General features: G+C 46.4%; 1 protein-coding gene across 1 annotated transcript; it reads left to right on the plus strand.

Annotated features, from left to right (window-relative positions):
* Positions 1 to 3,160: 3,160 nt before the first annotated feature.
* RRP15 (ribosomal RNA processing 15 homolog) lies at positions 3,161 to 24,380 on the plus strand. The gene is made up of 5 exons (XM_066380174.1): positions 3,161 to 3,320; positions 13,377 to 13,645; positions 15,521 to 15,618; positions 18,093 to 18,294; positions 24,050 to 24,380. The coding sequence occupies exons 1-5, from the start codon at positions 3,179 to 3,181 to the stop codon at positions 24,194 to 24,196; spliced, it is 858 nt and encodes a 285-aa protein (XP_066236271.1). The 5' UTR covers positions 3,161 to 3,178; the 3' UTR covers positions 24,197 to 24,380.
* Positions 24,381 to 26,014: the final 1,634 nt, after the last annotated feature.

Here is a 26,014-nt window from a genome sequence, read left to right on the forward strand (position 1 = left end):
TTCCCAGGGTTGAAAATCAGCATCCAAAAAAGAAGCTTCCCCCTTCCAAATACACACATAACTGAGGTCCAGATCTTGTGGGACAGGTCATGGCTGTGTCTTATTTATTTGGGGGGGGGGCGTGTTTATTAAACTCAACTTTTAAGTTATAGATATAACAAATACCATACACATGTGAGTAAAAGGCTCTTAGATTAGAATGAGTGCGAACACTGAAGATCTGTCTCTACACCAGCACCTCCCCACTCAAGGGGCTGAAGTCACGGGGCCATGTTATGGCTATAAGTTAACTGAAAAACTGGATGGACTTTAGCTCAACTCCCACCTGCTAGCATGGATTTCAAGACTTACATTTGCTCCCCGTTATCGTAGGTTGGATTACAGCAAGGCAATGGTATAGCTTAGTCACAGATGGGCTGAAATAGTTCAAAGTGAGCTCCTCTTCTAGATGTCTCCCTCCCCATCACCATAACTGCTAAGAAATGTGATGGAAAGGAAGCAATAGACCACAGGTAGTTACGAAAATAGATGACTCATTGGATAACAAGTACCTGAAGTTAGCAGAGCACAGTTCTACAAATTTATGTTATAAGAACTTGCTGGAAATTCAACCTCCAGAACTTTCTGGAAATCGGTGCCCTTTCCATGCCAGAGAACATTGTTCATTGACAGGTGTCCCCCTAGAGGCACTCTGCTATGAAACTGCCTAATGGGGTTGCCTGGGGAAGCTACTGGCCATGGATGCTATGGATCACTTTGTATTGCAGGAGTTGGAGGCTGGAGAAGGATCTGTGCTCAAGGGGTCTGCAGAGAGAAGCACACTATAACCAGGAAGAAGGCTCCCCCTTCTTATGTCACTACAGCGCCCTCTACTGACAAAGATGAACACCCAGCTGGTCCAGGCAAAGGAAAACTATTTAAAGGACCCCACTGTATTTTCACAGTGCAGCCAAAAAGGGCGGATGTGGAGCTGGAAGGCAATCAGCTGATAGGTAGCTCAGGTATGTTTGTACAAATCCTTATACAAGTATATAGGTGACTTTGACTATTTCCATCATACAGTGGACATTATATTTGCATCCTGTCCATCATTTTTGTTCACTGTGAGGGCAGGGATTTTTTGTCTTTTCTAATATATGAATTCCAGTGCCTGCCATAAATTTCCTCTGTTCTCAGGACATATGTGTTAAACGCAACAGTCTGGCACAGTAGCTCAGTGGCTGAACAGGTCTGGGATCAGACTGCTTACATTTGGATGTGATTCTGCTCACCTTGAGCAATTGTTTAATCTGTTATATGCCTTAGTTTCCTCATTTTTATAATGTGAACAATAGTACCTAACTCATTGGCTTATTGTGACAATTAAATAAGTTAATACATAAATATCCCACTTAATACATTAATATCACACTTGTATTAAATTAGTTAATACATAAATATCCCACTACTGTCCCTTTCTGAAAAACCAGATTTCTGCAGAAAAACCTGAAGCCTGTGCCATGTTGTTTTTAAAAAGAAAGATTTGCATGTATAACAAATCAACCAACCTTACCCTCCAAAGCAATATCTTAAGTTGTAACTAAATATAGTAAGTCCCTCAAAATAAATAATCATATTATGATGTCAAATGCTCAAAACATCACTCGTGATTACCAAATAATATCAACAAATGATGTGTTCTATGCAGGACATCTTTCTATCCTCTGTAATCACCCCACTCCCACTTTGCTGCTTCTCTACAATTTTCTTCAGTGTTTTCCCAACTTTGTTTTAAATTCTGTAATACCAGGCAAAAAAGGGGGGGGGGCAAGTGGCATAGTTAGGAAGACACAGGTTCAAGACCAACGTGCACTGGCAGGTGAAAGCTCACAGGGAGCAGCATGACGAGGGCTCTGGGCACCAGCAATGTCCTGGTTGGGGTTCCCTCCTGAGCTGCGCCCCTTCTGTCACCAACAATTCCACATTTCAGAAGGTTTATGCTGGCATTTGATCCTGTGCCAATTGTATCTGGAATAAAACTTTTCCTGTGCATGGTTTCGTTTGAAAAAAATGCATTGAGTTTGGGGAAGGTACATATTTCTTCCTTATATAAACAACTGGAAGGTGTCCAAATGAGTTTTTTTTTTTTTTTTTAATTTTCTGAAGCTGGAAACGGGGAGAGACAGTCAGACAGACTCCTGCATGCGCCCGACCGGGATCCACCCGGCACGCCCACCAGGGGCGACGCTCTGCCCACCAGGGGGCGATGCTCTGCCCCTCCGGGGCGTCGCTCTGCCGCGACCAGAGCCACTCCAGCGCCTGGGGCAGAGGCCAAGGAGCCATCCCCAGCGCCCGGGCCATCTTTGCTCCAATGGAGCCTTGGCTGCGGGAGGGGAAGAGAGAGACAGAGCGGAAGGAGGGGGGGGGGGTGTGGAGGAGCAAATGGGCGCTTCTCCTATGTGCCCTGGCCGGGAATCGAACCTGGGTCCCACGCACGCCAGGCCGACGCTCTACCGCTGAGCCAACCGGCCAGAGCCAAATGAGAAGTTTTATGCCTTCAGAAAGTTTGGAAATTAAAAACCAGCAATCTACCAGTAAAACTGGAATATGCCTGGCCTATAGAACAAGACGTAAGGGTTTGTTACCTTATCTGTCTGACTCGTTAACCTTATGATACATGTATTCTATCATTCATTCATGTATTAATTCCTTCATTCATTCTTTTCTTTCTTCCAAACATATTTTGGGGGCTAAAACGGGTCTGGCCCCCATTGCTAGCCATAGGGGGCGAAATAGTGAATGAGGTATGGTCCCTACTCTCAAGGAGCCAACAATTGAGGGGGGAAATTTGGGGCTGAGTGTGGTAGCTGCTTGCAAGGGGCGTAGGGCTGCAAAGCAGGTGACAGCTGACCTCAGGGAGAAGCTGGGCGGGGAGGAAGACAGGGGCATCACGCGTTCGGGTGCCGAGCGCGAAGGGTGGGACTGGATCCCCTAGCACAGGGGATCTAGGGGGACAAAGCGAGATTGTGTTCGGCCCGCAATGGGAAGCCAGACCTCTCTCCAACCCAAGTCTGAGACTGCAGCCCCAATTCCGGGCTAGATGGCCCCGCCCCGGAACCTTGTGTTTCGGGAACTCAAGGCGGAAGTCCCTTTCGTTTCCACCCGACGCCGCTGCAGAGGACACTTCCGGTGTGGAAACATGGCTGCGGCCGTGCAGGACTCACGTGGGAGTGCGGGAAAAAAGCTGAAAAAGTCTCTGAAGAAGAAGATGAAAATGGCAGTCAAGGCTGTAGGATCGGCGCTGGAAGATGAGAACAAAGACACGGACAACACGGGAGCAGGTAACGTGCGAGGGCTAAACGTTGGCGGCTTCGAGGGAAAGCCGAGCTGGGTGTGCGGGAAGCGGGAGAGTCGAGTGCGTCTGCCCGGGACCGCCAGAACTTCACCTCCACATGGGGCCCACGAGGCGCCCTCGGCCCGGCGAAAAGGCGCGAGGGGACTGGAGTTCAAGGAAGGGACGCCGTCACCTGTGCCAGCTGCAAGCTTTTTTTTCCCTGGACGTTTCCAGGGCCACGGTTATTAACTAACATGGGCGCAACTGCTGCTTACGGCAGCAAAAAGAAGCTTATGGTAGCAAAAGGCGAAAGGAAGGGGTGTTTTTGAAATTAGAATATATGGGAGAGGTCTCATAGGGTGCGAGGGGCAGAATGTAAGAGGAAGACGGATGCTGTGCTTGACTTCTCCTGCGGTGGGTGCGTGCAAGTGTGTGGGAGTTAGAGACAACAGGACAATAAGGGGAGGAAGAGTAGGCGGTCGGTATTGAAAGGAAGGGAAGATGTTTGGAGGCCTCGGGCCGAGCTGTGTCCTTGCTGCTGCCTCTTTGTCATCATTCATGGCACTGACAGCTTCTTAGGTGACAAGGGATTGCAGACGATCCCAGCTCTCATGCAGCCCAGGCGTTGCTCCAACAGCCTGAAACAAACTCTTCGATTATACTGCACCTCAGCTTGTGTCCCCTATCTTCTCAAGGCGACCCAGCAGCTTCCCATCCCAGAGTAACATTCAAAATCCTTAGCCGATATTCTCTACCTCGGGTCCTTACTGCCCACTAACTATAATCTGGTCAGATTGATATCCTTGTGTGTTTTTAGACATCAAGCATGCTACCATACCAGGGTTTCTGCACTTGCTGGCTTCACTATCTAGGATGTTTTTGAGATGTGATCATAGCTCGCTCTCCCTTAGCTCCTTTCATCTCTGTCCCAGTGGGTCATCATCAGGACTTGTCCCTGAGGCCCCCCCCCCTTTAGTATTCCACCGCTACTCTTCTTTTTGCCTCCTTGTTACTTTTGGGCTTACTACCCCACTTTATTTTTCTCAGCATTTCCCAGAGCATTTGACATGCTACGTCTGTTTGGTCTGTGCTTCTCCCAGCCAGAATGTAAGTCCTGCAGGAATAGAAATTGCTGTTATTCCAGTGCCTAAAACTGTGCCTACTGCATAGTGGGTCATTCACAGACGTTTATGCAGAGGTGTGAATGAACCCGACCTTCCAAGACCAAGAAGAGGACACTGTTTTATGCTACTGCTGACCCCGGGAGCTTCAAGGCCTCATTACCTGCCAGAGGGGTCCAGGAAAACAAGCTGTTTGTTTGAACAGGAATTAGAACTCTTGCTTCTGAGATATATATATGTATTTAGGTTTAGATATAGATATATATTAGGCTGGTTCATGTGGGGTTATCAAGAGAAAGACACACTACTCCATTTGGAGCAAAATATTAGTACTGCTCACAAAGTTAAGTGGAAATTAAATTTCTCTTTTCAAGTACTAGATAGTTACAAATTAGAGCTCTTCTGACCACTTAGTGCCTTATTGTAAATACTGGTTAGGTTCTAAGGTTATTACATTATGGGCTAAGAAGGCTTTTTTGCTAATTAGGAAATCTAATTATCCATTTCAGTTCAGTGAAGTTTTGCATTGTATGTATTACATTTCAATCACCCTCTGGGTGTTGATACAAAGGATGAATAAATTCCTGCCCTGGAATTACAGTCTTAGGAAAGATATTAAATGTAGGACAATAATACAGTGTTTTGAGTAGTATTAAGAGGGAGTTGTAAGGGTTGTTATCACAATCATGGTCCAATTAAAAATGATAAGGATGGAGACAGAAATCCATATCATATCCAAATCCAGCCTAGGCATGCTTCCTTCTGTCTTGTGCACATTACTCATAGAATACTGTATTATTATTTCATTTTAACATGTCTCTCTCATAGATACATGTTCTCTAGCTTCCAGGTGTCAGAGCTTTCGGAACTCCCACCTCTTGAGCACAGCTGGCTCTCTGCCCTCCTAACAATGAGTTTGCTGTTCTGCCAATACACTCCTTTGTTTTTCTTTGTTTTCTCTTAAGCAGCTTTCCTGTATCTTTTAGGTTTTGACCTAGGTGTCTTTCCACCTACTTTTTCTTTCACGATTTAGACTATCTCTGCTATAGGAATAAATGATAAAGGGTCTTCTGTTTAATACATTCAGTCGTAGATCCATTGGTTGTAAGGTGGAGCATTCTCGTTCGGTTTACCTCCGTATTTGCCATTTCAATAGAAGAAATTGTGGTTCTCTCATGAAATCAGATATTTCTGGAAAGGTGACCCATGGAAATAGCTATTCCAGTTCAGATATTTGTGTACATGTGGCCTTAGCTGGACTGTTACTTTATCAACATTTTTTAGGTAGGAGATAACTGAGAAACTATAAAGGCAGAAGATTGAATTTGGAGTCAGACTCAGGAGGAATTAATGTGCGAGTTATAGGCCTATTGTGTACTGCTTATTTTATCAGAAAATTGAATCAGAGACTTATCTTTGAATTTTGATTGGATCCTAAATATTGATAGGGCTATCCTTTACCATATCATTTGGAAAGCAACTTCCTTCAGGAAGATCCTCCTTAAGTTTCTAAAACAGGTATAACCCATGTGTTGTTTGAACTTTATTTTTCATCTTTTGCATTTAGACAGTAGTGTAAGAAAGGTAAGTGATGCTTTTATGGGTATAAAACTCTTAAGCCTCATTTGTCAGAGTGCAGAAGCTTCTTCGTTCTGTAAGGACAGGCCTGCCAGCTTTGGTAACGGCTGTATCTCGGACCATGGTGAATATCCATTTATTTATTGAATAGATTGGAACCTTCTCGTAATGTGATCTTTACACTCTTTTCTCATGTACCAGATATCATTGAGGGTAAAATGAACAGAAGTTGTATATAATGTAAACTTGAATGATAACAAAACAATTCAGAATTAAATTTTGGTAAATTGTAATCTCTTCAGTAGGGTTTGAAATTTGTTCATAGCAAAATTGCAAGTGATCACAAATCAGAGGTATTCGGAAGGTAAAATGCTACAGCCAGCATTTTAAATAATAGGTAAATGTCAAGCATTACAAGGAAGGGGGCGACACCCCTGAGTTAAACTTGAACTGCTTAGGTTCGTTGAACTGATACCTTGTTCCAGGTTTACATACAATGAATATTTGACTGTTAAGTTTGTAACCTTTAACACACACACACACACACACACACACACACACACACACACACACAGTACCTCCTAGTCAGTAAATCAACTTAGGTGAAGAAATATAAACAGTGGTTGATGATACCAAGTATTATAAAGGGGAAGATAACTTCTGCCTCTGGGTCATCCTGAACTACTTCGATTTATCAAACTTATGAATTATTAGAGATTTAGACACCATGGTAGTTTGATTCTTAAACTTGTAATCTTTTTTTAAAAATGTGTAGTCAGTAAATCAACCCTGGTGGAAAAATTTTGGTCATTATCCAACGCCGTGAAGTGATGGACCCTCCCTCACGGAATGTGCTCCTGTGACCATGAACTAGTATGGGGAATGGTAATTTCATGTTCTCTGAATTGTTCTGGTCACATATATGAAAAATGGCCACATACTTCTAACACTGGGCTTGATAACAATTTAGTTTATCAGGTCCGAAGAGCTGTCCCTTCATTTTTGATAAACGACAAAGCTGTATTTAAGATGGAATAACCTAGCAGATAAATGTGCTTTTCATCAAACTGTAGCTTATTACCTCCTTCATCATTTAAGTTGCTTAAAATAGCCAAGAGACATGCCTAAAGAATGAAGTATATCGGCCGTGGCCGGTTGGCTCAGCGGTAGAGCGTGGGCCTGGCGTGTGGGGGACCCGGGTTCGATTTCCGGCCAGGGCACATAGGAGAAGCGCCCATTTGCTTCTCCACCCCCTCCCCTCCTTCCTCTGTCTCTCTCTTCCCTTCCCACAGCCGAGGCTCCATTGGAGCAAAGATGGCCCGGGCGCTGGGGATGGCTCCTTGGCCTCTGCCCCAGGCGCTAGAGTGGCTCTGGTCGCGGCAGAGCGACGCCCCGGAGGGGCAGAGCATCGCCCCCTGGTGGGCAGAGCGTCGCCCCTGGTGGGCGTGCCGGGTGGATCCTGGTCCGGTCGGGCACATGCGGGAATCTTTCTGTCTCTCCCCGTTTCCAGCTTCAAAAAGAAGAAAAAAAAGAGAGAGAGAGAGAGAGAGAAAAAAAAGAATGAAGTATATCATAGTCCTACTTGAGTGGCTTAGCAATTTATAGGATGGATTCAGAAGCAGACTGCTTCCAGACCCTGTCTGCCTTGGCTTGCCCAGATAGCATGTGTAATCACATCTGACAGTCTGTCCCATGGTAGCAATTTTATTTTATTCTTGGTTATTTTTATGGAAATCTGGGATGGCTTTTTTTTACCCCCAAAGGTAAGTGCTTCTTTTAAAGTTTTAAAGCATCAGTTTTCAATGTTCTAAATTTAGTAATAATTGGCAGAAAAGGTCATATGGCCTGAGCAGAATGAATGATTGACAGCCAGAAGGGGAGGGGCAGTATCACAGAGCTCTTACTGACCAGGAGATCCGTATTCCTGGGCAGAATTGAATGAGATTTGGGCTGTTCTGGTTAGCTGAGGCTTAGATAGAACTTCCTTTTTGATTCAAACTTTGCTAAAATATTTTTAAGGACTATCTTTCGCGTTAGCTGAGTACACATTAGTTGGAGTGGAAGCTTGAATTCAAAGCTTTGTAGTGCCTCACAAGCCCAGCAGTCACTCTGCCCCGTTGACTTTGTGATTGTGGCCCTGTTTTTAACTTTTCTAAGAAGCCTCAGAATCAATCCCCTGTGTAAATGGAGAATAAAAGGGACTCAGGGAGCGTTGTGAGGATTAAAAGGTGTTTTAAATAGTAATTAGCTCTTAGTGTTTCCTAGCCGTATTGGTGTTATTTTAACCAAGATTGTAGGTACAATTACCATAGAAGTAGATCTTTCTTTTTGAGCATTTGGGATCTTACTCTCTGCCCTGTCTTCTGGGTCTCCGTGTTCTTATCTGTCGTCTGGTTCCTCACCGTCCTGTATTTTGTACCTGGAGTATACCATATCTGTGCTGAGAGATTTTTATGTGTCACTTAATCGTCATAACAACCCAGTGAGGAAGGCACTGTTTTCATCCCCATTGAGAAAAAGAGGCTGAGACGCAGAGGGATCAGGTGACTTGCCCAAGATTGTGCTTTTAGAAAGTGATGGAATCAGGACACAGGCCGAGTCTGTCTGCTGTCATAACCAGAGCTCTTAAGCTCCATGCAGCAGCTCTGGTCGTCTGGCGCCTCCCACTCTGCACCTCAGGTCTTGCACGTTCCAGCTCCCAGAGGTGGTTCTTCGAGGCTCCTTTCTCCTTCACCAACGTTTTTATACTTAGGTCTTCCTCATCCACTCCCCAGATCTCCATTTTCAGCCGATGTGAGCTTCTTGTCATTTTATAAACATTCTTGAACCTTATGCCTTTGGACATGCAATTGTGATCATTCTAGTGCAGCAGTTCTCAACCTGTGGGTCGCAACCCCAGCGGGGGTCGAATGACCAAAACACAGGGGTCGCCTAAAGCCATCGGAAAATACATATTTCCGATGGCTTTAGCCACTGAGAAGCTGCGCTACCCTCTGCAGCAGCGCTCTTCAGCTTGAACGCACACTGTTATGGACGTGTGTTCCAAACTGAATGCCTGCGGTCATGCGCAGACGTGATTGCATCATCCATCCGGGGCCTAAGGGGCGGTGGAAGCGGGGAGAACGCTCCACGCAGGGGTCGTCAAACTTTTTATAAAAACCGCCCACTTTTGCAGTGCTGGTCAACCTGGTCCCTACCGTGCGAGACAGCTTGCTGGTGTAAAAAAGGTTGATAATGTAAAAACAGTACACTCACCATACACACAATCACACAATACTGTGTAAGTGTAAGGTGCTTTGTGTGTAATCATTACACAGTACACAAAGCAGCTTACACTTACACAAAGCACCATACATTTACACAGTGTGAACTACTTCAGTCTTATACTATAAGAGACCACTATAAGATGTAGTTCACACTGTTCCCCTAATGTATAATTATCTCCCATATCTCCCACTATTTTCCCATATTCTTTTTTTTTTTTTTTTGCATTTTTCTAAAGCTGGAAACAGGGAGAGACAGTCAGACAGACTCCCACATGCGCCCGACCGGGATCCACCCCCGGCACGCCCACCATGGGGCGACGCTCTGCCCACCAGGGGGCGATGCTCTGCCCATCCTGGGCGTCGCCATGTTGCGACCAGAGCCACTCTAGCGCCTGGGGCAGAGGCCACAGAGCCATCCCCAGCGCCCGGGCCATCTTTGCTCCAATGGAGCCGTGGCTGCGGGAGGGGAAGAGAGAGACAGAGAGGAAGGCGCGGCGGAGGGGTGGAGAAGCAAATGGACGCTTCTCCTATGTGCCCTGGCCGGGAATCGAACCCGGGTCCTCCGCACGCTAGGCCGACGCTCTACCGCTGAGCCAACCGGCCAGGGCTTATTTTCCCATATTCTGAAAGAGGAAACTGCTGAAATCAGCGGTTTCCGGCATTGAATCCACCTCCTATTGATTTCATTGGGAGTGCGGAGGATTTTGTGGAAGAGAGCTCCTGAGAATCTCGGGTTACCACACAATCCGCTGCAGCCTCCTTTTGATTTCAATAAGAGGCGGAAAAATGACAGTTTCCGACACATTTCTTCCTCTCCTATTCAAGTCAATGGGAGACCGCAGCAGATTCCGCTCAAATATAGAGCATGTTGCTTAATTTTTTTCACGCTAGAACTTTTCCTAGAGCAGAAAAATTCCAAAGGTGGAATCCGCCACCCCCAATAGACTGAAAGAGGCCTCACACTGAGGAATCTGCTGTGCGGATTCTGCAGTGTAAAAGATCTGCCTCCTATAGAAGTCTATTGGGGGTGGCGGATTCCACCTTTGGAATTTTTCTGCTCTAGGAAAAGTTCTAGCGTGAAAAAAATTAAGCAACATGCTCTATATTTGAGCGGAATCTCCCGTTGACTTGAATAGGAGAGGAAGAAATGTGTTGGAACTGCATTTCTGCCGTACAGGGGATCTCTCTTTTGTGGAATCCACGGGTCTCCCATTGAAGTAAATGAGATGTGGATTCCACTGCAGTAACTGCTGCTTTATAGTGTGAAAGAGCCCTGAAAGATACCATGCTGTGCAGAAACGGCAGTGTAGCCTATGATGTAGTTCACACTGTTCTATATGGAAAACTTGCCACTAATCTGGAAAAAACAGATCCATTAGTTAAGCAGCTATTTACGGCATGGTAGCCCCAATACACTAGGTAAGGAGGTCCATTAGTAATAAATATTTCTCACTATTTAATTAAATATTGTTTTTGTGATTAATCACTATGTTTAAATTATGTTTGATTTGTAGCAATGAGAATACATAGTGCATATCAGGTATTTACATTCCGAATCATAACTAGCGAAATTACAGTTATGAAGTAGCCACCAAAATTATTTTTTGGTTTGGGGTCACCACAACATGAGGAACTGTATTGCGGGGTCACGGCATTAGAAAGATTGAGAACCACTGTTCTAGTGCTAATTTTAATTTCCATACTGCAGAGCATCAACGCTGGTCCAGGGTGACCCTGCCTGGTTCAGTGGGTCTGGGCTGTGGACTCGCTTCTCTGGCCTCCTCCCTTCTCCTCTCATCACTCCCTTGCTTCACCCTTTAAGAAAAACTTGTGTCTGCTTTGGAGAAGATGCCCCCCCCCCCCCATCAGCTACTCTTTTTCTCAGTTTTTCTTTTAAAAGAACACTTGCAAATTTTATAAATTTCTGCAGTTGGTGAACTGATTTATCTATTCTAAACATGCGATGTCTTCAGGGCGGAAAACCTCAATTGAGAGTTTTCATTTTCATTTTAGTGTTGTAGAATTGGGCCCCTGAAACCTGTATGATTTTGTCAGCAAGTGTCACCCCTAATACAGTGAATTAAAGAGAGATAGAGAGAGAGTTTTCATTTTCCCCTTTCTCCTTCAGCACCCCTGAATACTCAGTAAATAATCTTGAGGGTCTGTGAGTCTTCTTACAACTTGATCCCAGTGGCAAAGCCACAGGACAGTGGTTCAGTTTCCTGCCCACAGCTGGCCGTATCTGAGGAACAGGGGCAGAGGACAAGTGGGAGAGGGAGCTGTAAGTTTGGGTATGAGGCAGAGGGGGACAGGAAATGCCTGTGTTCATCACCGGGCCTCAGAGCACTGCACCGTCCTGTCTGCTAGCCACAAGACCTGTGCGTACCTTTTTCATTTTAATTGTAATAAAACAAAGCCCAGTTCCTCGTTGCACCGGCCACACTGGAAGCCCTCAATAGGCGTTCGAGGCAGGTGGCCAGTGGGCAGCTCTGATGACAGACCTTCCTGTGAATGCTGCAAGGTCTGCTGGAACCTGCACTTACTACTTCCTGCGAGCATTCTTTGTCATCCTTCCTTATTTCCAGGGTTTTAAAATAGAACCCAAGATTAGAGTTAATGTTTGAAATAACACACAGGACTTCAAAGGCATTTTTTACTTATCCGGTTCCTGTAGACCCATAGATCTATTTACTTGCCTTCCGCCATTAAAGATCAGTTAGTAGAAAATTAAAAAAAAAAATTCATCTTTATAGGATGCAGTAAATTTTTAAGAACCAGTTCTGCTTTTTGATTTGCATCGTGATTATCTTGGGTATCCCAGAAGTAAATCCTGTTTTATTTTTAGTGTGCTGGAAGACCTCGTTACACTGGCATTCTTAATTTATTTATATAAAAGCCATCATTTCCACTGGCAGTGGATGCCTGGCCAAAAACTTCTGAGCTAAAGATTGTTTGAAAAAGAATAAAAATTAAAACTATGACTTTAGCACATTCTTCTGAGAAAAAAAAATTTTTTTTAATTGTGTGAGTGCCAGTTTATAAAATGGTGTTACAAAGCTCTTCACGGATCTGCTGTATTTCTGTCACATGCACGTTGCAGTCGGGCTGGGTGAGAGACCCCCCCCTAAGAAAAGTAGCCAAGGTTTAGAAGTGGAGGGGGTCCGAGTGGCTTGTGCAGCCCGAGAGCCTTTGGCTGCCGTTGCCGCAGAGCTGAAAAGTATGAAACTTGATGCCATCTGTGTGTGAATTCATCAGGACAGAAACACTAGATGTCAGTGTTGTGTTGTAGTTCTGACATTTTCCAGAGAGCTGGCCAAGACTTCACTTCTCATCACTGGGATGTTCTCCGCTGACACACTTTTAAGCCCTCGAGTCTCTTGACGCTGAGATAAATGCTTACTAGAAGAGCTCTTTGCAAAGAGCTATTTCCTTACTCTCCTCCCTTCCATACCCCTCAGTGCTGGGACCCTGTGGGATACAACATAAGTACTATTAACCTATTTGTGTTTCCGCTAGCTGCGTTCCCCAAATCTTGGTCACAGTGTACCTTCTAGGGAAGATACTTTGCGGGGGTTTGTTGTGTGACTGTGGGATCTGGCTTATAGTAGACGCACAAGTTCATCAAATTGGATGACATTGCTATCAGCTTTTGCTTGACAAAATTTATATACTTTTTAAAATATGGGCAATAGTATAATTCTTCTATCACCTGTATTCATCTCTGTAAGTAGTTTATTGCACAGGGAAGGCCCATTGACTTGGATGTCTCTGCACTGGCCCCCAGTCAGCCTCTGTTTCCACCTGAAAGCAGGATGGGAGACAGGGACTGCTAAATTAGTGTTTGCTACCTGGGTGCTGGAGACACTGTGGCCTCCCCCGTCACACAGCTGGGCTAGATCTTTGGAGGCTGGTTGCAAGGTTGCAAGGGTGGAGGGTCCCGCTCTACTATCACTGCAGCTGTGGGACTTGGTAGAGTCTCCTCTTGCGAGAATGGGGACAGATGGGAACTGTTCCAAGGCCCCGGGTGCTGGCCTTGACCTCAGCCACTTCTGCCTTCACCACGACAGTTTAATTTGTTTCCTCTCTCGGGTTCTGTAGGGAGGCGTGGGTCAGAAAAGGGTCACTTGTCCTCCGATAATGAAGCGATGGAGGCTGACAATGAAGATGAAGTGGAGCCCAGTGATGATGACAATGACAACAACGCTGCGGAAGGCAGTGTGGGGCCCAATGCGGGCTGGGCGGCAGCCATGGCTAAGATCCTGAACAAGAAAACTCCCAGAAGTAAGCCCTCCATTCTGGTCAAAAACAAAGAGCTGGAGAAGGAGAAGCAGAAGCTGAAGCAAGAGAGACTGGAGAAGAGGAAGCAGGTAGGTCCCAGCTGTCCGTGGGTCAGACTGTGTGTCTGTGCGGGGCCGGCAGTCCATGGGTCAGACTGTGTGTCCGTGTGGGGCCAGTTCTTGTCTGGACCCGAGCATCTCCTGCAGCGTTTGTTCAGTTAACACTCCAGAAGGCACCTTTTCTGTGGTGTGGGCCAATAATCAAGGTTCTGTTCCGAGTCCAAGTCTGAATTACTCCGTGGAGCACGCTCACTTGTTAACCACCTACTACACGAAGCAATAAAAATGTGAACTCCCAGAAGATGTATCCTTTTAAAATCAAGTAATTACACATGCAGCTGTGAGCCCTGTCGTTTTCTTCCATGTGGCTGTCCATGTGCTGACTTTGTTAGGTACTGGGCTAAGAGTCACGCTAGTTACATTTTGCTAAAACCTATTTTATAGTAAAGATCTGTGAAGATGTCACAATTAGGGCTTAGTTGCAGCTCTGAAAACTGACTATTTTCCTGCTAACCTTGGATTCAGGATACCTTTTGGTCAACCTCTGATGATAGGAGTTAAGAGTGACACAGTCTATTGATCGAAGGCCAAAAGTTGGGCTTAAGTTTGCTGTTATCTATTACAAAGATGAAGAAACAATAATAAGGTTTTTATATCCTTTGTACTTTATGAAGCATTTCAGTCTCTAAAATAGTTGGTTACTGAAATATTTTTTTAATGCAAGAAAAATAACTTTCTACAGTTTTACCAGCAATATAAAAGTACTGGTTTCCAAGAGGCCCTTTATAGGTAAAAGAAAGAAAACAGGTTTGAATTGGCTTATGTTTCTTTCTATGTTCATTGCTCCCATACTGTTTCAAGAAGAATGCTTCATTATTGATAACCTCATACTGGTTGCCCTTGAAGGCCAAATAAGATGGGACTTTCCAAGCGTTGCTCTTAGAAACAGAATGTACTCTTTTAATAATTTATAGTCTAATTGTACCTTAAGATAAGCCCTGTCTCTAAATCAAATCAATAGCTTTTGAATTGAAAATCTGAATCTTTGTTATTTGTCAAAAGCTAAAAGAGTTTCCAAAATGTGAGGATCCCTGTTTGAGGTGCCTGGTCCCAGTATTCCAGCACGAGCTGGACCTGCACAGGCAAGCCGGGAGGGGAGAGTGTCTGACGCTGCTCTGGGCCTAAGGCCATGCTGAGAGGGTCCCGCCTGCACAGCGCAGGATGGCACGTGTGTTTGCTCTGTGGTGACACGCTGACCTGAGAGGCAGTTTTATCACATCCAGTGCCTGGGCCGGGGACACTGCCTGACGACAGTTTTGAATTAGATTATTTTATCTATGGGATTCTCTTACTTCCCGGTTTCCTTCCACGTTGGTGTGTTAGTGAGGAGTTTGTGAGCTGTGGGCTGTGACTGAGATGCCATACGTGGCCTGACTGGTGGTCAGACATGGACTTAAATGACTTTGTGGAAAGAAAAGTAGTCAGCATATAAGTAGGATATGTCTGGACATTATGCCGTTCACTTACAGCTGTTGAAAGTTCTTAGGAATTCTTACTGCTAAGGAAGTCTTATTCTGAAACTGAAAAGAAACTGTTCAAACTCATGGTTACCAGTGAGGGCCATTTGAGGCTGATCAAGACTGTGGCCCTGTGCACCAACCTTGTCCTGCAGGCTTCATTTGCTGGCAGCCTTCCAGGCCTGGGGCCGACAGGCCTGCTTGTGCTGACCAAAGGCTCTGGGGCCGAACCCCTAAAAGCATGGGGTGTTTTTTTTTTTTTTAAGTCCTCATGACAGACTAAGCCAGAATTACTTGCTATCTTTGTCCTTCCACAGAGCATGCTGTGCAAGTGTGCTGCAGTCAGAAATGCCTAACATGCTTTCCTGTAACACTGTTTCTCACGCAGCTCGACAGGAAGCGGGAATGGGAAATGATGTGCCGAGTCAAGCCAGATGTCATCGAAGACAAAGACACAGAGAGGAACTTTCAGAGAATCGCGACAAGGTGAGACTGGTTCTGATTCGATTGAGCCCCAGGCTCTGCCTGTGTAAGCCACCTGCTCGATGCTGAGTTCACCCACAGACTCTGCAGGTCTTGCAAGATGGGAATATAATGTGCCGAGTGTGTATTTGTTATGGACCCATTTCAAATCATCTCGTTTTTATAGTCGCGAGAGCAGTACAATCAGAATACTTACTGCATTTCTCTTATAAATGGTTGTCCACAATCGTGGCCCTAGGTGATTATTTTCGTTATCTTGTGTTGTCCTCATGGCAGCACAGATGACCCGTGACAGCAGCTTCGTGCTGTCCTTTCATTCTGCACTTTGTGTCGTTGGCACCAAACGTTTATTTGATGCCTTCTGTGTCCACATAGATGGAATCTAGGGGCAGCTGGGGGGTCCTATCCAGCCATCTGGAGGACTTAGAGTCACTTTGAGAAGAGAGGTATATGACATGTGTCAAGGACAGAGAACAGGGGAGTAGAGGGGCCTGGGGAGGTCCACAGAGGGGAGAGCTGCCGGTTCCCCCTTAGAGATTGCAGCGGCTGCACACAGTGGGGTCACTGTAACGTCCCAGTGACCTATGTCATCATAGTCATTCTCTGTTCCATCTGGGCGCCACACAGTGGGAGATTGATGTGTGATGAAGTGTGTGAGAAGAGAGTCAGGTCCCAGCATCAGCCCGGATGCACTGCTGGCCATCCCTGTGGCCTTGTTCCTCCTTCCCTCTGTCTTGTTTTGTCTCTCTGGGGAACCAGGGCACTGGTGTGCCTCCCCGTGGGGCCAATTCCATGAGTTAACAGGTACAAGAACTCAGACAAGTGCAGGGGTGAGGCATGAGAGTGAGTGCCTCTTAGAGTTTATGCCCTGGGCACCCTACGTCCTCCCCCTTGGTGCCTGCCCTGCCCTTCCCTGAAGGGGTGGCATTTTGGCCTGGACACAACCAAACAAGCCAGCCTGTTGGCGTTTCCTGAGTGCTGACAGAAGAGACATCTAGGTCAGAGACAAAGCCGTCTTCACCCTCCCACCAGCTCCCCGGTCCCTCAGGGGCACACAGGTGTCCCCAGTGGACGCAGGCTCACACGGCGGGTCATGTTACAGGAGAGGAAAACCATGCTTGGGACTCTGTTGCTTTTTACCTTGAATGGTAACAAGCCTGTTCTTTGTCGGGGGAGACGTTACCTCATTACTCAGGGTAGCGGACTGCACACGCAGCCCTGAGGATTGCTCAGGCAGAGAGCAGTCAGCACCCTGCGTTCTGGAAACAGTGGCAAGGCTGTGCGGGGTGGGTGCGGCCTGGCACAGCCTCTCCTGCGGTTATTAGAGCAGGCAGGTGAACAGGTTATGCAGGGGTCCCCAAACTACGGCCCGCGGGCCACATGTGGCCCCCTGAGGCTATTTATCCAGCCCCGCCGCACTTCCGGAAGGGGCACCTCTTTCATTGGTGGTCAGTGAGAGGAGCATAGTTCCCATTGAAATATTGGTCAGTTTGTTGATTGAAATTTACTTGTTCTTTTATTTTAAATATTATATTTGTTCCCGTTTTGTTTTTTTACTTTAAAATAAGATATGTGCAGTGTGCACAGGGATTTGTTCATAGTTTTTTTTTTATAGTCCGGCCCTCCAACAGTCTGAGGGACAGTGAACTGGCCCCCTGTGTAAAAAGTTTGGGGACCCCTGGGTTATAGCATTTGAGAGCGAGAAAGGGTGTGAATGGTCTGAATAAGTGCTTTCCATAGAAATGTTACGTGAGCCACGTATGTGTTGTAAATGTCTCTTGTAAGCACCCTGAAGAAAGTAAAAGAAAGAAATGCAATGAATTTCAGTGATACCTTTTATTTCACCCAACATTCGGTTGATTATCTCAACATGGTATCAATTTAAAACAATTGAGATTCTGAAACTCTTTCATACTAAGTCTTCAAATAGATATTTTTTAAAAACTGGGTTTTGCCATTAGTTTTAGATCATTAAGAGTTGCAGCTAGGATAGCTGGCTTCCGTTTGAGCGACTTGATGTCACTTTTTCCACCTGTGGATGAAATGAGGACCCGTCCCGCAAATATTTCCGAGAGTCAGGTGATCAGACAGCTGACCAGGAAGGCTCTGTTCTTCCATCACACTGTAATGCCCCCACCGTTACAGAATCATATGTTGAGAAATAGGTGTTGGTGTTAGGAGTAATTCTCAGTCCTGATTGCACAAAGGTTGATTTAGAAAGGCCAAAGCTGAAAAACACAGTTCCTGTGTATCAGTCTACATGTATTCCTTTTCTAAATGAATTCAGACTTACAGTGGTCATTGAAATGGAGGTTTGGTTTTCAGAAGTGTCTGGCCCTCTGGCTGTTGTAGTTGGCATGCCGACTGCAGGCTTGCCTCTCTCCTAAGCAGTAAAGACGCACGGTCCCTGTCCTCCGAGCCTGTCTCCTGGTGTCACGGGGGTCTCACTCCATCGTCCTTCCCCTCTGTGCTCGCAGGGGTGTCGTGCAGCTGTTCAATGCCGTTCAGAAGCATCAGAAGAACGTGGACGAGAAGACGAAGGAGGCCGGCGGCTCTGTCAGAAAGCGTGCTAAGTTGCTGTCAACTGTTTCCAAGAAAGACTTCATCAGCGTCCTGAGAGGGATGGATGGAAGTACAGACGGCAGAACTTCGGCGGCACGGAGCTCAAAAGCCAAACAGGTGAGGTTTTTGTACGAGGGACAGGACATCAGACTCTTAGCTTCCACACTCGAGAGTTTGGGATGGAACAGCACACGGTAGAAGTGGAGGTTTTTCATTCTTTATGTTCAGATTTACGTGCCCACTGCCTAATTTATTGTGGATTCTTATGTTTCGTGATGGTTTTATTTGATATTGAAATCACCAGATGTCATTGCCCTGCTGTTCGCACTCGGGAGCCAACAGATTCCAGTACAGGTGTTAGAGATTGAGCCACACCTGTCCTGCTGGAAGCCCTGTCTGTTTGGAGTTTTGTAGAATAGACACCTGAGTGAGACAAGCTGCGTCTGACACACACCCCGCGGAGGCAGTTGTGATGGTTCCAACGTAAAAACAAAATGGAGGAGCAGAGCTTTGGGAAGGGAGGCGCAGAGGCACCCCTGCTGACCGCCAGGGATGTTTGCTTGGGAAGTGGAAAGCAGAAACACTCACTGATGTTCGGCACCATAACTGTGCTTCTCTAGCCTGGTGACCTGTGGACCCCAATAGTGTCCTTTTGTAATGTACCAGCTGAATGGTTCTGAAATGTGCTATAATCTCAAAAGGACTGTTTTAAAAAAATTAAAGCAAAGTTCATAGTTTATTTGATGGCTTGATTTCTACTGCCAACAAAAAGTACTTTAATCAGGAAATGAGCGTTTGGTCATTGTGGGGTTTTCATGTGCATATGTGTCTTTGTGTCTTTTGGGGAGACAGTTGAAACCCTGGCGGGAAGGGTGTTTAGGAATTTCACGTTGGCCTCGGTTTGAAGGATATTTCAGGTTCCTCAATTTAGTTGCTGTTTTACTTGATTTTAACAAAATTGTAAGGACCCGGATTGAATATTCATGTAATCTGGTGCTGCTGTTTGAAAGTGTTGGCCAGAAACAATTATAAACACACAAATACTGTGTTTGGGGATTTATACCTGTTAGTTAGAGGTTGGCTGTGTGCTCGCTAGTGACATTTCACTATGAGAATTGGAGAAAGACTTGGCAGCAGTGGATTAGAGGAGCCGGGGGGACTTGGAAAAGGAACGGCTTATTCTGTGCCTGCTGACCCTTCCGATCCACTACTCATCTTTAAGAGGGGATGTACTAGAGAAGGTTGTTGAGTGACCCTCCCAGTATGAGCCCTAGTTCTCTGGTTGGTGAGTTTATAATGGAGTAGAGTTGGTTCTTTTAAGTGTCGGTTCTATAGTCTCTCTTCTAGAGTCCTGCATCCTTTCTAGAGAAGAATTCTGCAGCCTGCTGCCCACATGTGGGGTAGGATGTGCCGCCGGCCTCTGGAAGCAGACCGCAGACCACGGGAACAGTGCTCGGGGCCCCAGCGTTCGGTGTGCAGTTACTCTAGGGAGACCGCATGGGCTGCTGGTGGACAAGCACTGATGGTGTTCCTTAGACTCTTGAATTGCAGACTCCATGCCAGGTTTTTATTGATTTGACTTTGCCAGTACGTCACTATCAGCTTTTGATTTGTTCTAATGAAACCACAATAATAATTTTGCGGTAAAGGAAAACACTAGCTGGTTTGGGTCAGAAAGGATTTCCTTAGTGATTGGAGGGCAACGAACTTCCACAAACATCCCCAGGTTAAAATAGTAACTGCAGGAGACGAAGTTTTTGTTTGTTTTCCTGATTTTGTGATGATGAGCACAGTGAACGTCAAACATAGAGATGAGCGCTTCGTTCTCACATTTCTTACACCCGGCCACTGCGTGATTTCATCAGAATGGAGTTTGTAGTTTGGTGGGAATGCTTTTTAAATACATGGTTTCTTTGGTATCCTACAAGCATGCATTCCTTCTGGTTTATGGACTTACGGAGTTCCTGCTGCCCCTGGAGGAAGCTCAGGGTGGGGGACGCCTGGCACTTGTCCCTAAAGGGCACCTTTCAGGACTGACTTTTCAAGTGGAGTTGGGGGCGTGGGAGGCGGGGTAGAGGGAGAAGCTGTCCTCACCATGCCTCCCCCTACCCCAGCCTTTCATGGCAATGGTGTTTTCACTGCGCTTACAGGAATATGAAGAATCCCAGCTCTGTAAATAACTCAGCGCACTATTTGTTTACTGTGATTGCCTGAATAGATTGGAGTTTAGACGAAAGGGAGGCTCCACGTTGGAAATGAGAAAGCACATCGGGTTGTGCACATTGTGTTGATGGGAGCGCCGGAGAGCAGGTTTCATCTTCACTTGTCAATGCCCTGTTCCCTGTCAGCGCAGGTGCCTTCCGTTTGGGAGGGCAGCTGTGATCAGAGGGAACCTGTGTCTGCAGGGTGGTCTGTGCAGGATCTGATTTAGGGGCAGTAAGGGGAAAGGGGAAGAATTAGAATCCCTGACGGCGGCTGCAGAAATCTTGAGTGATTTTTATTTGAAAATTTAACAGTGGTGCCCCGCGCCGTTGGGCCCTCTGACACAACGATCTCCTGGAGTAGTGGCCTGTGGAGGGTTTCATCAGTGAGTTCCAGGCATCTTCCCTGGAACCTGGCGTCTGTGTCCTGCTCTGAAACTTTGGGAGGTTAAAATGTCCTGCACGGTCAGGACCTCGGTGTTCTCATTCCAGTTCTAAGGCTTTGGGGCTGTATTCTGTTTCTGCCAATTTCTACAAGAGTGGGTTTTTGGATACAGGGCGCCCCACACATTCTTCACTTCCCAGCCAGGATCTTCAGCCTGGCTTCTGCAAATAGCTTCCTGAAAGTTTGCAACAGCAAAAGTATTAACATGCAAATGCCTGAGTTCAGAACCATTTTAAAGGTAGGTGAAATTCACTTAAGGGGAAAACAACATTCTTCTGGGGGAAGGCACATAAACCATGCATTGCTGATTGCTAAATATAAATGTTTTCTTAGGCTTGAACTTAAGCATCTCCCATTCAGAACTGAGCCGAGGCTGAGCTCTGCATTATTTGGCTTTAGACTCGTAATTCCCAGCCCACGTTGTTTTCTGACTGGTGGCTGCCAGTGCGTCTGAGCCCCGACGTGGAGGCTGATGACCATGGTTAAGGGTTGTCTTCTTCCCATTCGATGCCAACCACTTTTGTAGCATCCCAATTAAATATTTGTATAAAACCTGGCCAAGGAAGTTGGAGACTGTTTTGTTTCCTGGCCTCATGTGGTCTTCGTGGAGTTTCTGCAGGTGATCAGTCTTCCCTCACAGTGGCCGTGGGCACCCATGGCCGTCTGGCAGGCTGTGTCAGGTGCCACGTCAGCGTGGTCACAGAGCCGCTCTGGCGGACCCCACGAGCTGCTGAGTGCTGACCGTCCCCCTGACCCCATCAGAACTAGACAGTGCACAGTTTACGTCTCTCAGTGGGGACGTCTGCTGGCCACGCACAGTCTAGTGTGGTCCACTGTCTTACGTGGTGTTTGTGCTGCTGGTTCTGGGCCTGAGTGAGCATCAGAACCTTGGGGTGGCTTATCAGAACCGGCTGCTAGGCTCTGCCTCCCCAAGTTTCTGATTCAGCAGGTCTAGAATAGGATGTGTGAATTTGTATTTCTCTAAGTGATAGTGATGCCAATGCCTGGTCAGGGGACTGTACTGAGTGACACAGACTATACTGATTACTCACAAAACAAAAGCAGCACCACTATTATCCCCCAGAGAAGAACTTTTCTTCGTTGTTGGTCTTTACATTGGACTATCGGGAGAAGCTTCAAATTTATCTTCTTACTGCTCTTCGAGCCTGAAATGCAGGCACAGCTCCCTGGTGCGCCCGGCAGGAGCCCCTGAGCCCCGCGGTGGGCGAGTGGCTGGCTGTCCTGCTGGGTCCCGCAGAGACCCCACGCTGGCTCAGAGACAGAGCGCTGTCATTTCTGTGGCTGCCTTGCTGGCCGCCCCTCGGGTGCAGTTAGCTAATCGGGAGCTGCCGTAGACATGTGCGGGTCCACATGGAAATGCAGACATCAGAGCCAGGGCACGTCTTTGCTCTTCAGACGTTTGGATAAGGAAACATGTACTTCTTAGAATTTAGTTGAAGGCTTTGAATGATGCATTTGGCAGGACAGGTGTTAAAATGGCTGCTGCATTCTGAGTGGATCTCTGTCCATTGGGAGCAGCTCTGTTGCTTATCTGAGGTGAGAGGCTGGCGAAGAAAATGGGTTGAGTCAGGGAAAATGGCCTTTCATTCAGGTGAATAACTGGACATCACCCAAGCAGAAGTAGCATAAGGGACGCAGGTGTGAGCTGGAGGGATGAGAGAGGGGCGGGTCTTAGCTGACCTCCCTTCTTGGCTGCTGGCAGGTGATTGTGGCGTTGGGGCTGTTCTGTGGCCTTTACCTGGCGTGTGTGTTTGCTTGCCGCTTGATGTCATTTATTTTAGTACTAAGTGTGCCGTGCGACGTCCTGGGTCAGCTCTGCACTCTGCCCACGCACCCGTGCCACCCAGGCCTCAGGCTGTGCAGGCACAAGCCCTGCCTGGTTCTCTGATCCTGGAGGGGGGACGGGGAGGACAGGGGGGCAAGGTTTCCTCTGTCATTGCGCTCTGTTATTTTAAATAGAATGATTGTGTCGGGGCCGCATCTTTGCAATTAAAAGGTAGCTTCAGCAGAACTAAGTAAGTGATCTCTTGTAATCCAGCTAATGTCTCTTAATATCTTTTCTCTTAAACTTGCTCTTTTATATAGTTTATAACCGCCATAAAGATAATACTGTTTTTTAACCAAATGTCATGGGAACTTGCATATTTAGAGATTTTGTTTCTAGCACTGTTTGTTTCTGTGGTTGGAACAAATAGCAAAGCATTGAGTTTTGGCTCTATGAAGGCAGGACTATGTTTTGGATGGTGCTTGAAACAATTCTCAGTCAATTATTAGTGGAATGAGGGAAAGAAATCACCGAGCTTGTAGTTCTGCACATACTGTATTGCCTCGTTAACACCACGAGGTGGTGCTATTGTACTGTAAAATGAGAGGCTGTGGTTAGCCTCTTACCTGTCTAGTTTTGCAGGAATCCCATGAATAAGTAAAATGAACTGACTACTTGTTACACTTGTTTGCCCAGTCATTTATTTGTGTTTAGCAGATGACCAGTCTTTTGATTACATGATTGGGTTAGGCAGTGAGATCATTACCTGAAAACATTTGGTCCACATTCTTATCCACTGTTAAATGAGATGGCATCTGTAAAAACTCAGGACCCAGTTAATTTCCTTTTCTCTCCTTCATTTTGAGTTAAAAGCCCTTTATTAAATTTCTATTTGTCTTAAAATAATTTGCCAAAAATTTTCCAATAAATTTACAGCAAACTTGAAATATTATTGTCTGTTTTGTCAAAAGATTTTAAAAATTGATACCAAACCTAGATCTTACTATATTTTTCTCCCCATTGCAAAAAAAAAAAAAAAAGAGAGAGAGAGAACAAAATTATTTTGCTTTTGTGATTCTTTTATGAGGTTAAACTGCTTGATTCACTTCAAGCTCTGTTGCATAATTGTGCAAACACAGCTGTCGTGTCTAGGTAGAGCAGCGGTTCTCAACCTGTGGGTCGCGACTCCGGTGAGGATCGAACGACCAAAACACAGGGGTCGCCTAAAGCCATCGGAAAATACATATTTTATTTATTTAAAAGTGCATTGTATAATAAATACAGGTTGAGAACCGCTGAGGTAGAGCCAGGCCATGCTTGTCTTGGTTTGCTCCCTTTGTAAAACGAAGTGTTGATAAAGTAGTGTGGTGACGTGGGCTTTGTCACTTCCCCTGTGATTAAGTTGGCTTTTGAATATTTTGATTCTGTAATTGTCCTCAGACTGAAGTGGAAGAAGGCGGCCCCAGCTGGACCATCCTCCGCGATGACTTTATGATGGGAGCATCCATGAAGGACTGGGACAAGGAGAGTGACGGACCGGATGGTGGCAGACCCAGACCCGGACCGGGGAGTGACTCAGACGCGTGAGGCTGCGTGTGTGGGCAGCACCGTGTGCGGCTGTGTGCCGTTTCCTAGGGAAACACGCCGTGCCCCAAAGAGCTGGGGACTGGGAAGGATGCTGTCCCTAAGAAAGCCAAAGACTTTGCTGTCCAACCTTGCTGTTTACCCTTTCCACACAAAGTGTCTCATTAAATTACAGGACTGCCGTTTAGTCAGTGTCCTGTGACTTCATTTTTATTTGGGAACACTTGGCAGAGGGGAACCCGTGCCATGCTGCCATTCCTGAACCCATGCTGGCGGCTCGGGGTGCCTGCGCACGGTGCGGCAGTGACAGGTAGGAGGCCTTGGGAGCTGCATGTGCAAGAGTGCAAAGACTGCTAGAGGTGCATTGGCCATAAGAGCAAACTTGGGAACCAGGAGAGAGAACTGCTCCGTGCCCACAGAAAGCTCCCTCATTCCTTCCCCAGGAAAGCAGGAGTCTGGCATTTGGCCCGCTGGAGAAAGGAGTCCTGTCGACTTACAGAGCAAAGGCGGGCTGGGCTGGGTGAGCGTTTCTGAAACGTGATCATATTAATCAGCGGGATCAATGAACGGATTTGGAAGCGGAATGGTGTTTGGGCTAGGTGACGCATAGCATAGTGGTTGCTATTGGACAAACTACTGAGTTGTGACGAATAGTAATGTGCTTCCGGGCTTTGGACTCTGTCTGGAAGCCCACCTGTTCAGAGGTCTCCTGATGAAGTGCCTGCAGGGCCGGACTTGAGTGTGCAGGCTGTTCCAGCACATTCGCAACCTTCAGACCACGTGGAGGCTGCAGATCTGGGTGAACCCGCCGCCCCCCAAAACCAAAAGCACAATGAGCATTGTTATGCACATAGTCAGTTTGAAGTGATGAGGTGTTAACCCCATGTGTATAAATAACAGTTTCTCTAACCCCTGGCTCATTACCCTGCATTTTTAATTCAGTTGGTTCTTGAACATCAAAGCAGGAGCACCAAGCTGGTGCGGGGTCAGGACCAACTGGGGCTCTGGGTGGGAGACAACTGAGAACTGTGTCCTCATGCGTGGATGGCCCCTGGGTGGCCTCACAGCTGTGGAGTCCCCTTCTGGCTCCTTGACAGTTGCCTCTCTGTGCCTGCTGACCCGGGGGATTCAGTCTTAGGTAAAAGCGTGTCCCCTCCTGTGGGCAGAACAGAAACAATGGGTTGACATCAGCTCTTAAAACATCAGCGAGGCAGCCAGACACAGCAGTCAGCCTGAACTACTGGGGAGTACCAAACATAACCTTGGGGTTGTTTACACACAGTATTTGTCTTTGTCCAACAACACTGTTCCCTTAAGTTCATTATAAATATGAAAGCTCAGAGTCCACAAGGTTCAAGGCACTGTTATCCTTCTCTACAAATGAGAGGAACACGGGCGACATGAGATTGCATGGCCCAGCTGCCCTGTTCTGGTCTTTATGACCACTAAGTGACATTCTGTTGACAGCCACCATTTTTAGAAATACTTGTCATTGTTCGGTGACAAGGCCTAACTTTGGAATCAGCTGAGTTCAGAGTTCAGTTTGGACTCAACTTAGTCTCAAATTGCTTAAACATTTTGAGACCAGTATGGGGATCAGGCGTGGGGACACATTTGTTCGTTTGTGGTAAGGATTTGAATAATGTGTGTGTGGTTCCTGATCCCTTGTAGGATTTCCAGAAATGTTTTCTCTCTCTGTGTGTTTGGAGGGTCGGGTGATACACACGTAGATTAGTCATTCATTTCTGATCTGTGTGACTGCAAACATTCTTCTAGATGAAGAAGTCAAAAGTCTGGCAGATAGCAGATAGTCATAGAGGC

This window comes from Saccopteryx leptura, chromosome 1 (genome assembly GCF_036850995.1).
Source record: "Saccopteryx leptura isolate mSacLep1 chromosome 1, mSacLep1_pri_phased_curated, whole genome shotgun sequence".
NCBI lineage: Eukaryota > Metazoa > Chordata > Mammalia > Chiroptera > Emballonuridae > Saccopteryx > Saccopteryx leptura.

Excerpts from the sequence above, each read along its gene's own strand:
- RRP15 (XM_066380174.1), top strand. The coding sequence starts at position 3,179 with ATGGCTGCGGCCGTGCAGGACTCACGTGGGAGTGCGGGAAAAAAGCTG. Across the intron at positions 3,321-13,376 it reads CACGGACAACACGGGAGCAG|GGAGGCGTGGGTCAGAAAAG; the intron begins GTAACGTGCGAG and ends CGGGTTCTGTAG. Across the intron at positions 15,619-18,092 it reads TTTCAGAGAATCGCGACAAG|GGGTGTCGTGCAGCTGTTCA; the intron begins GTGAGACTGGTT and ends CTGTGCTCGCAG.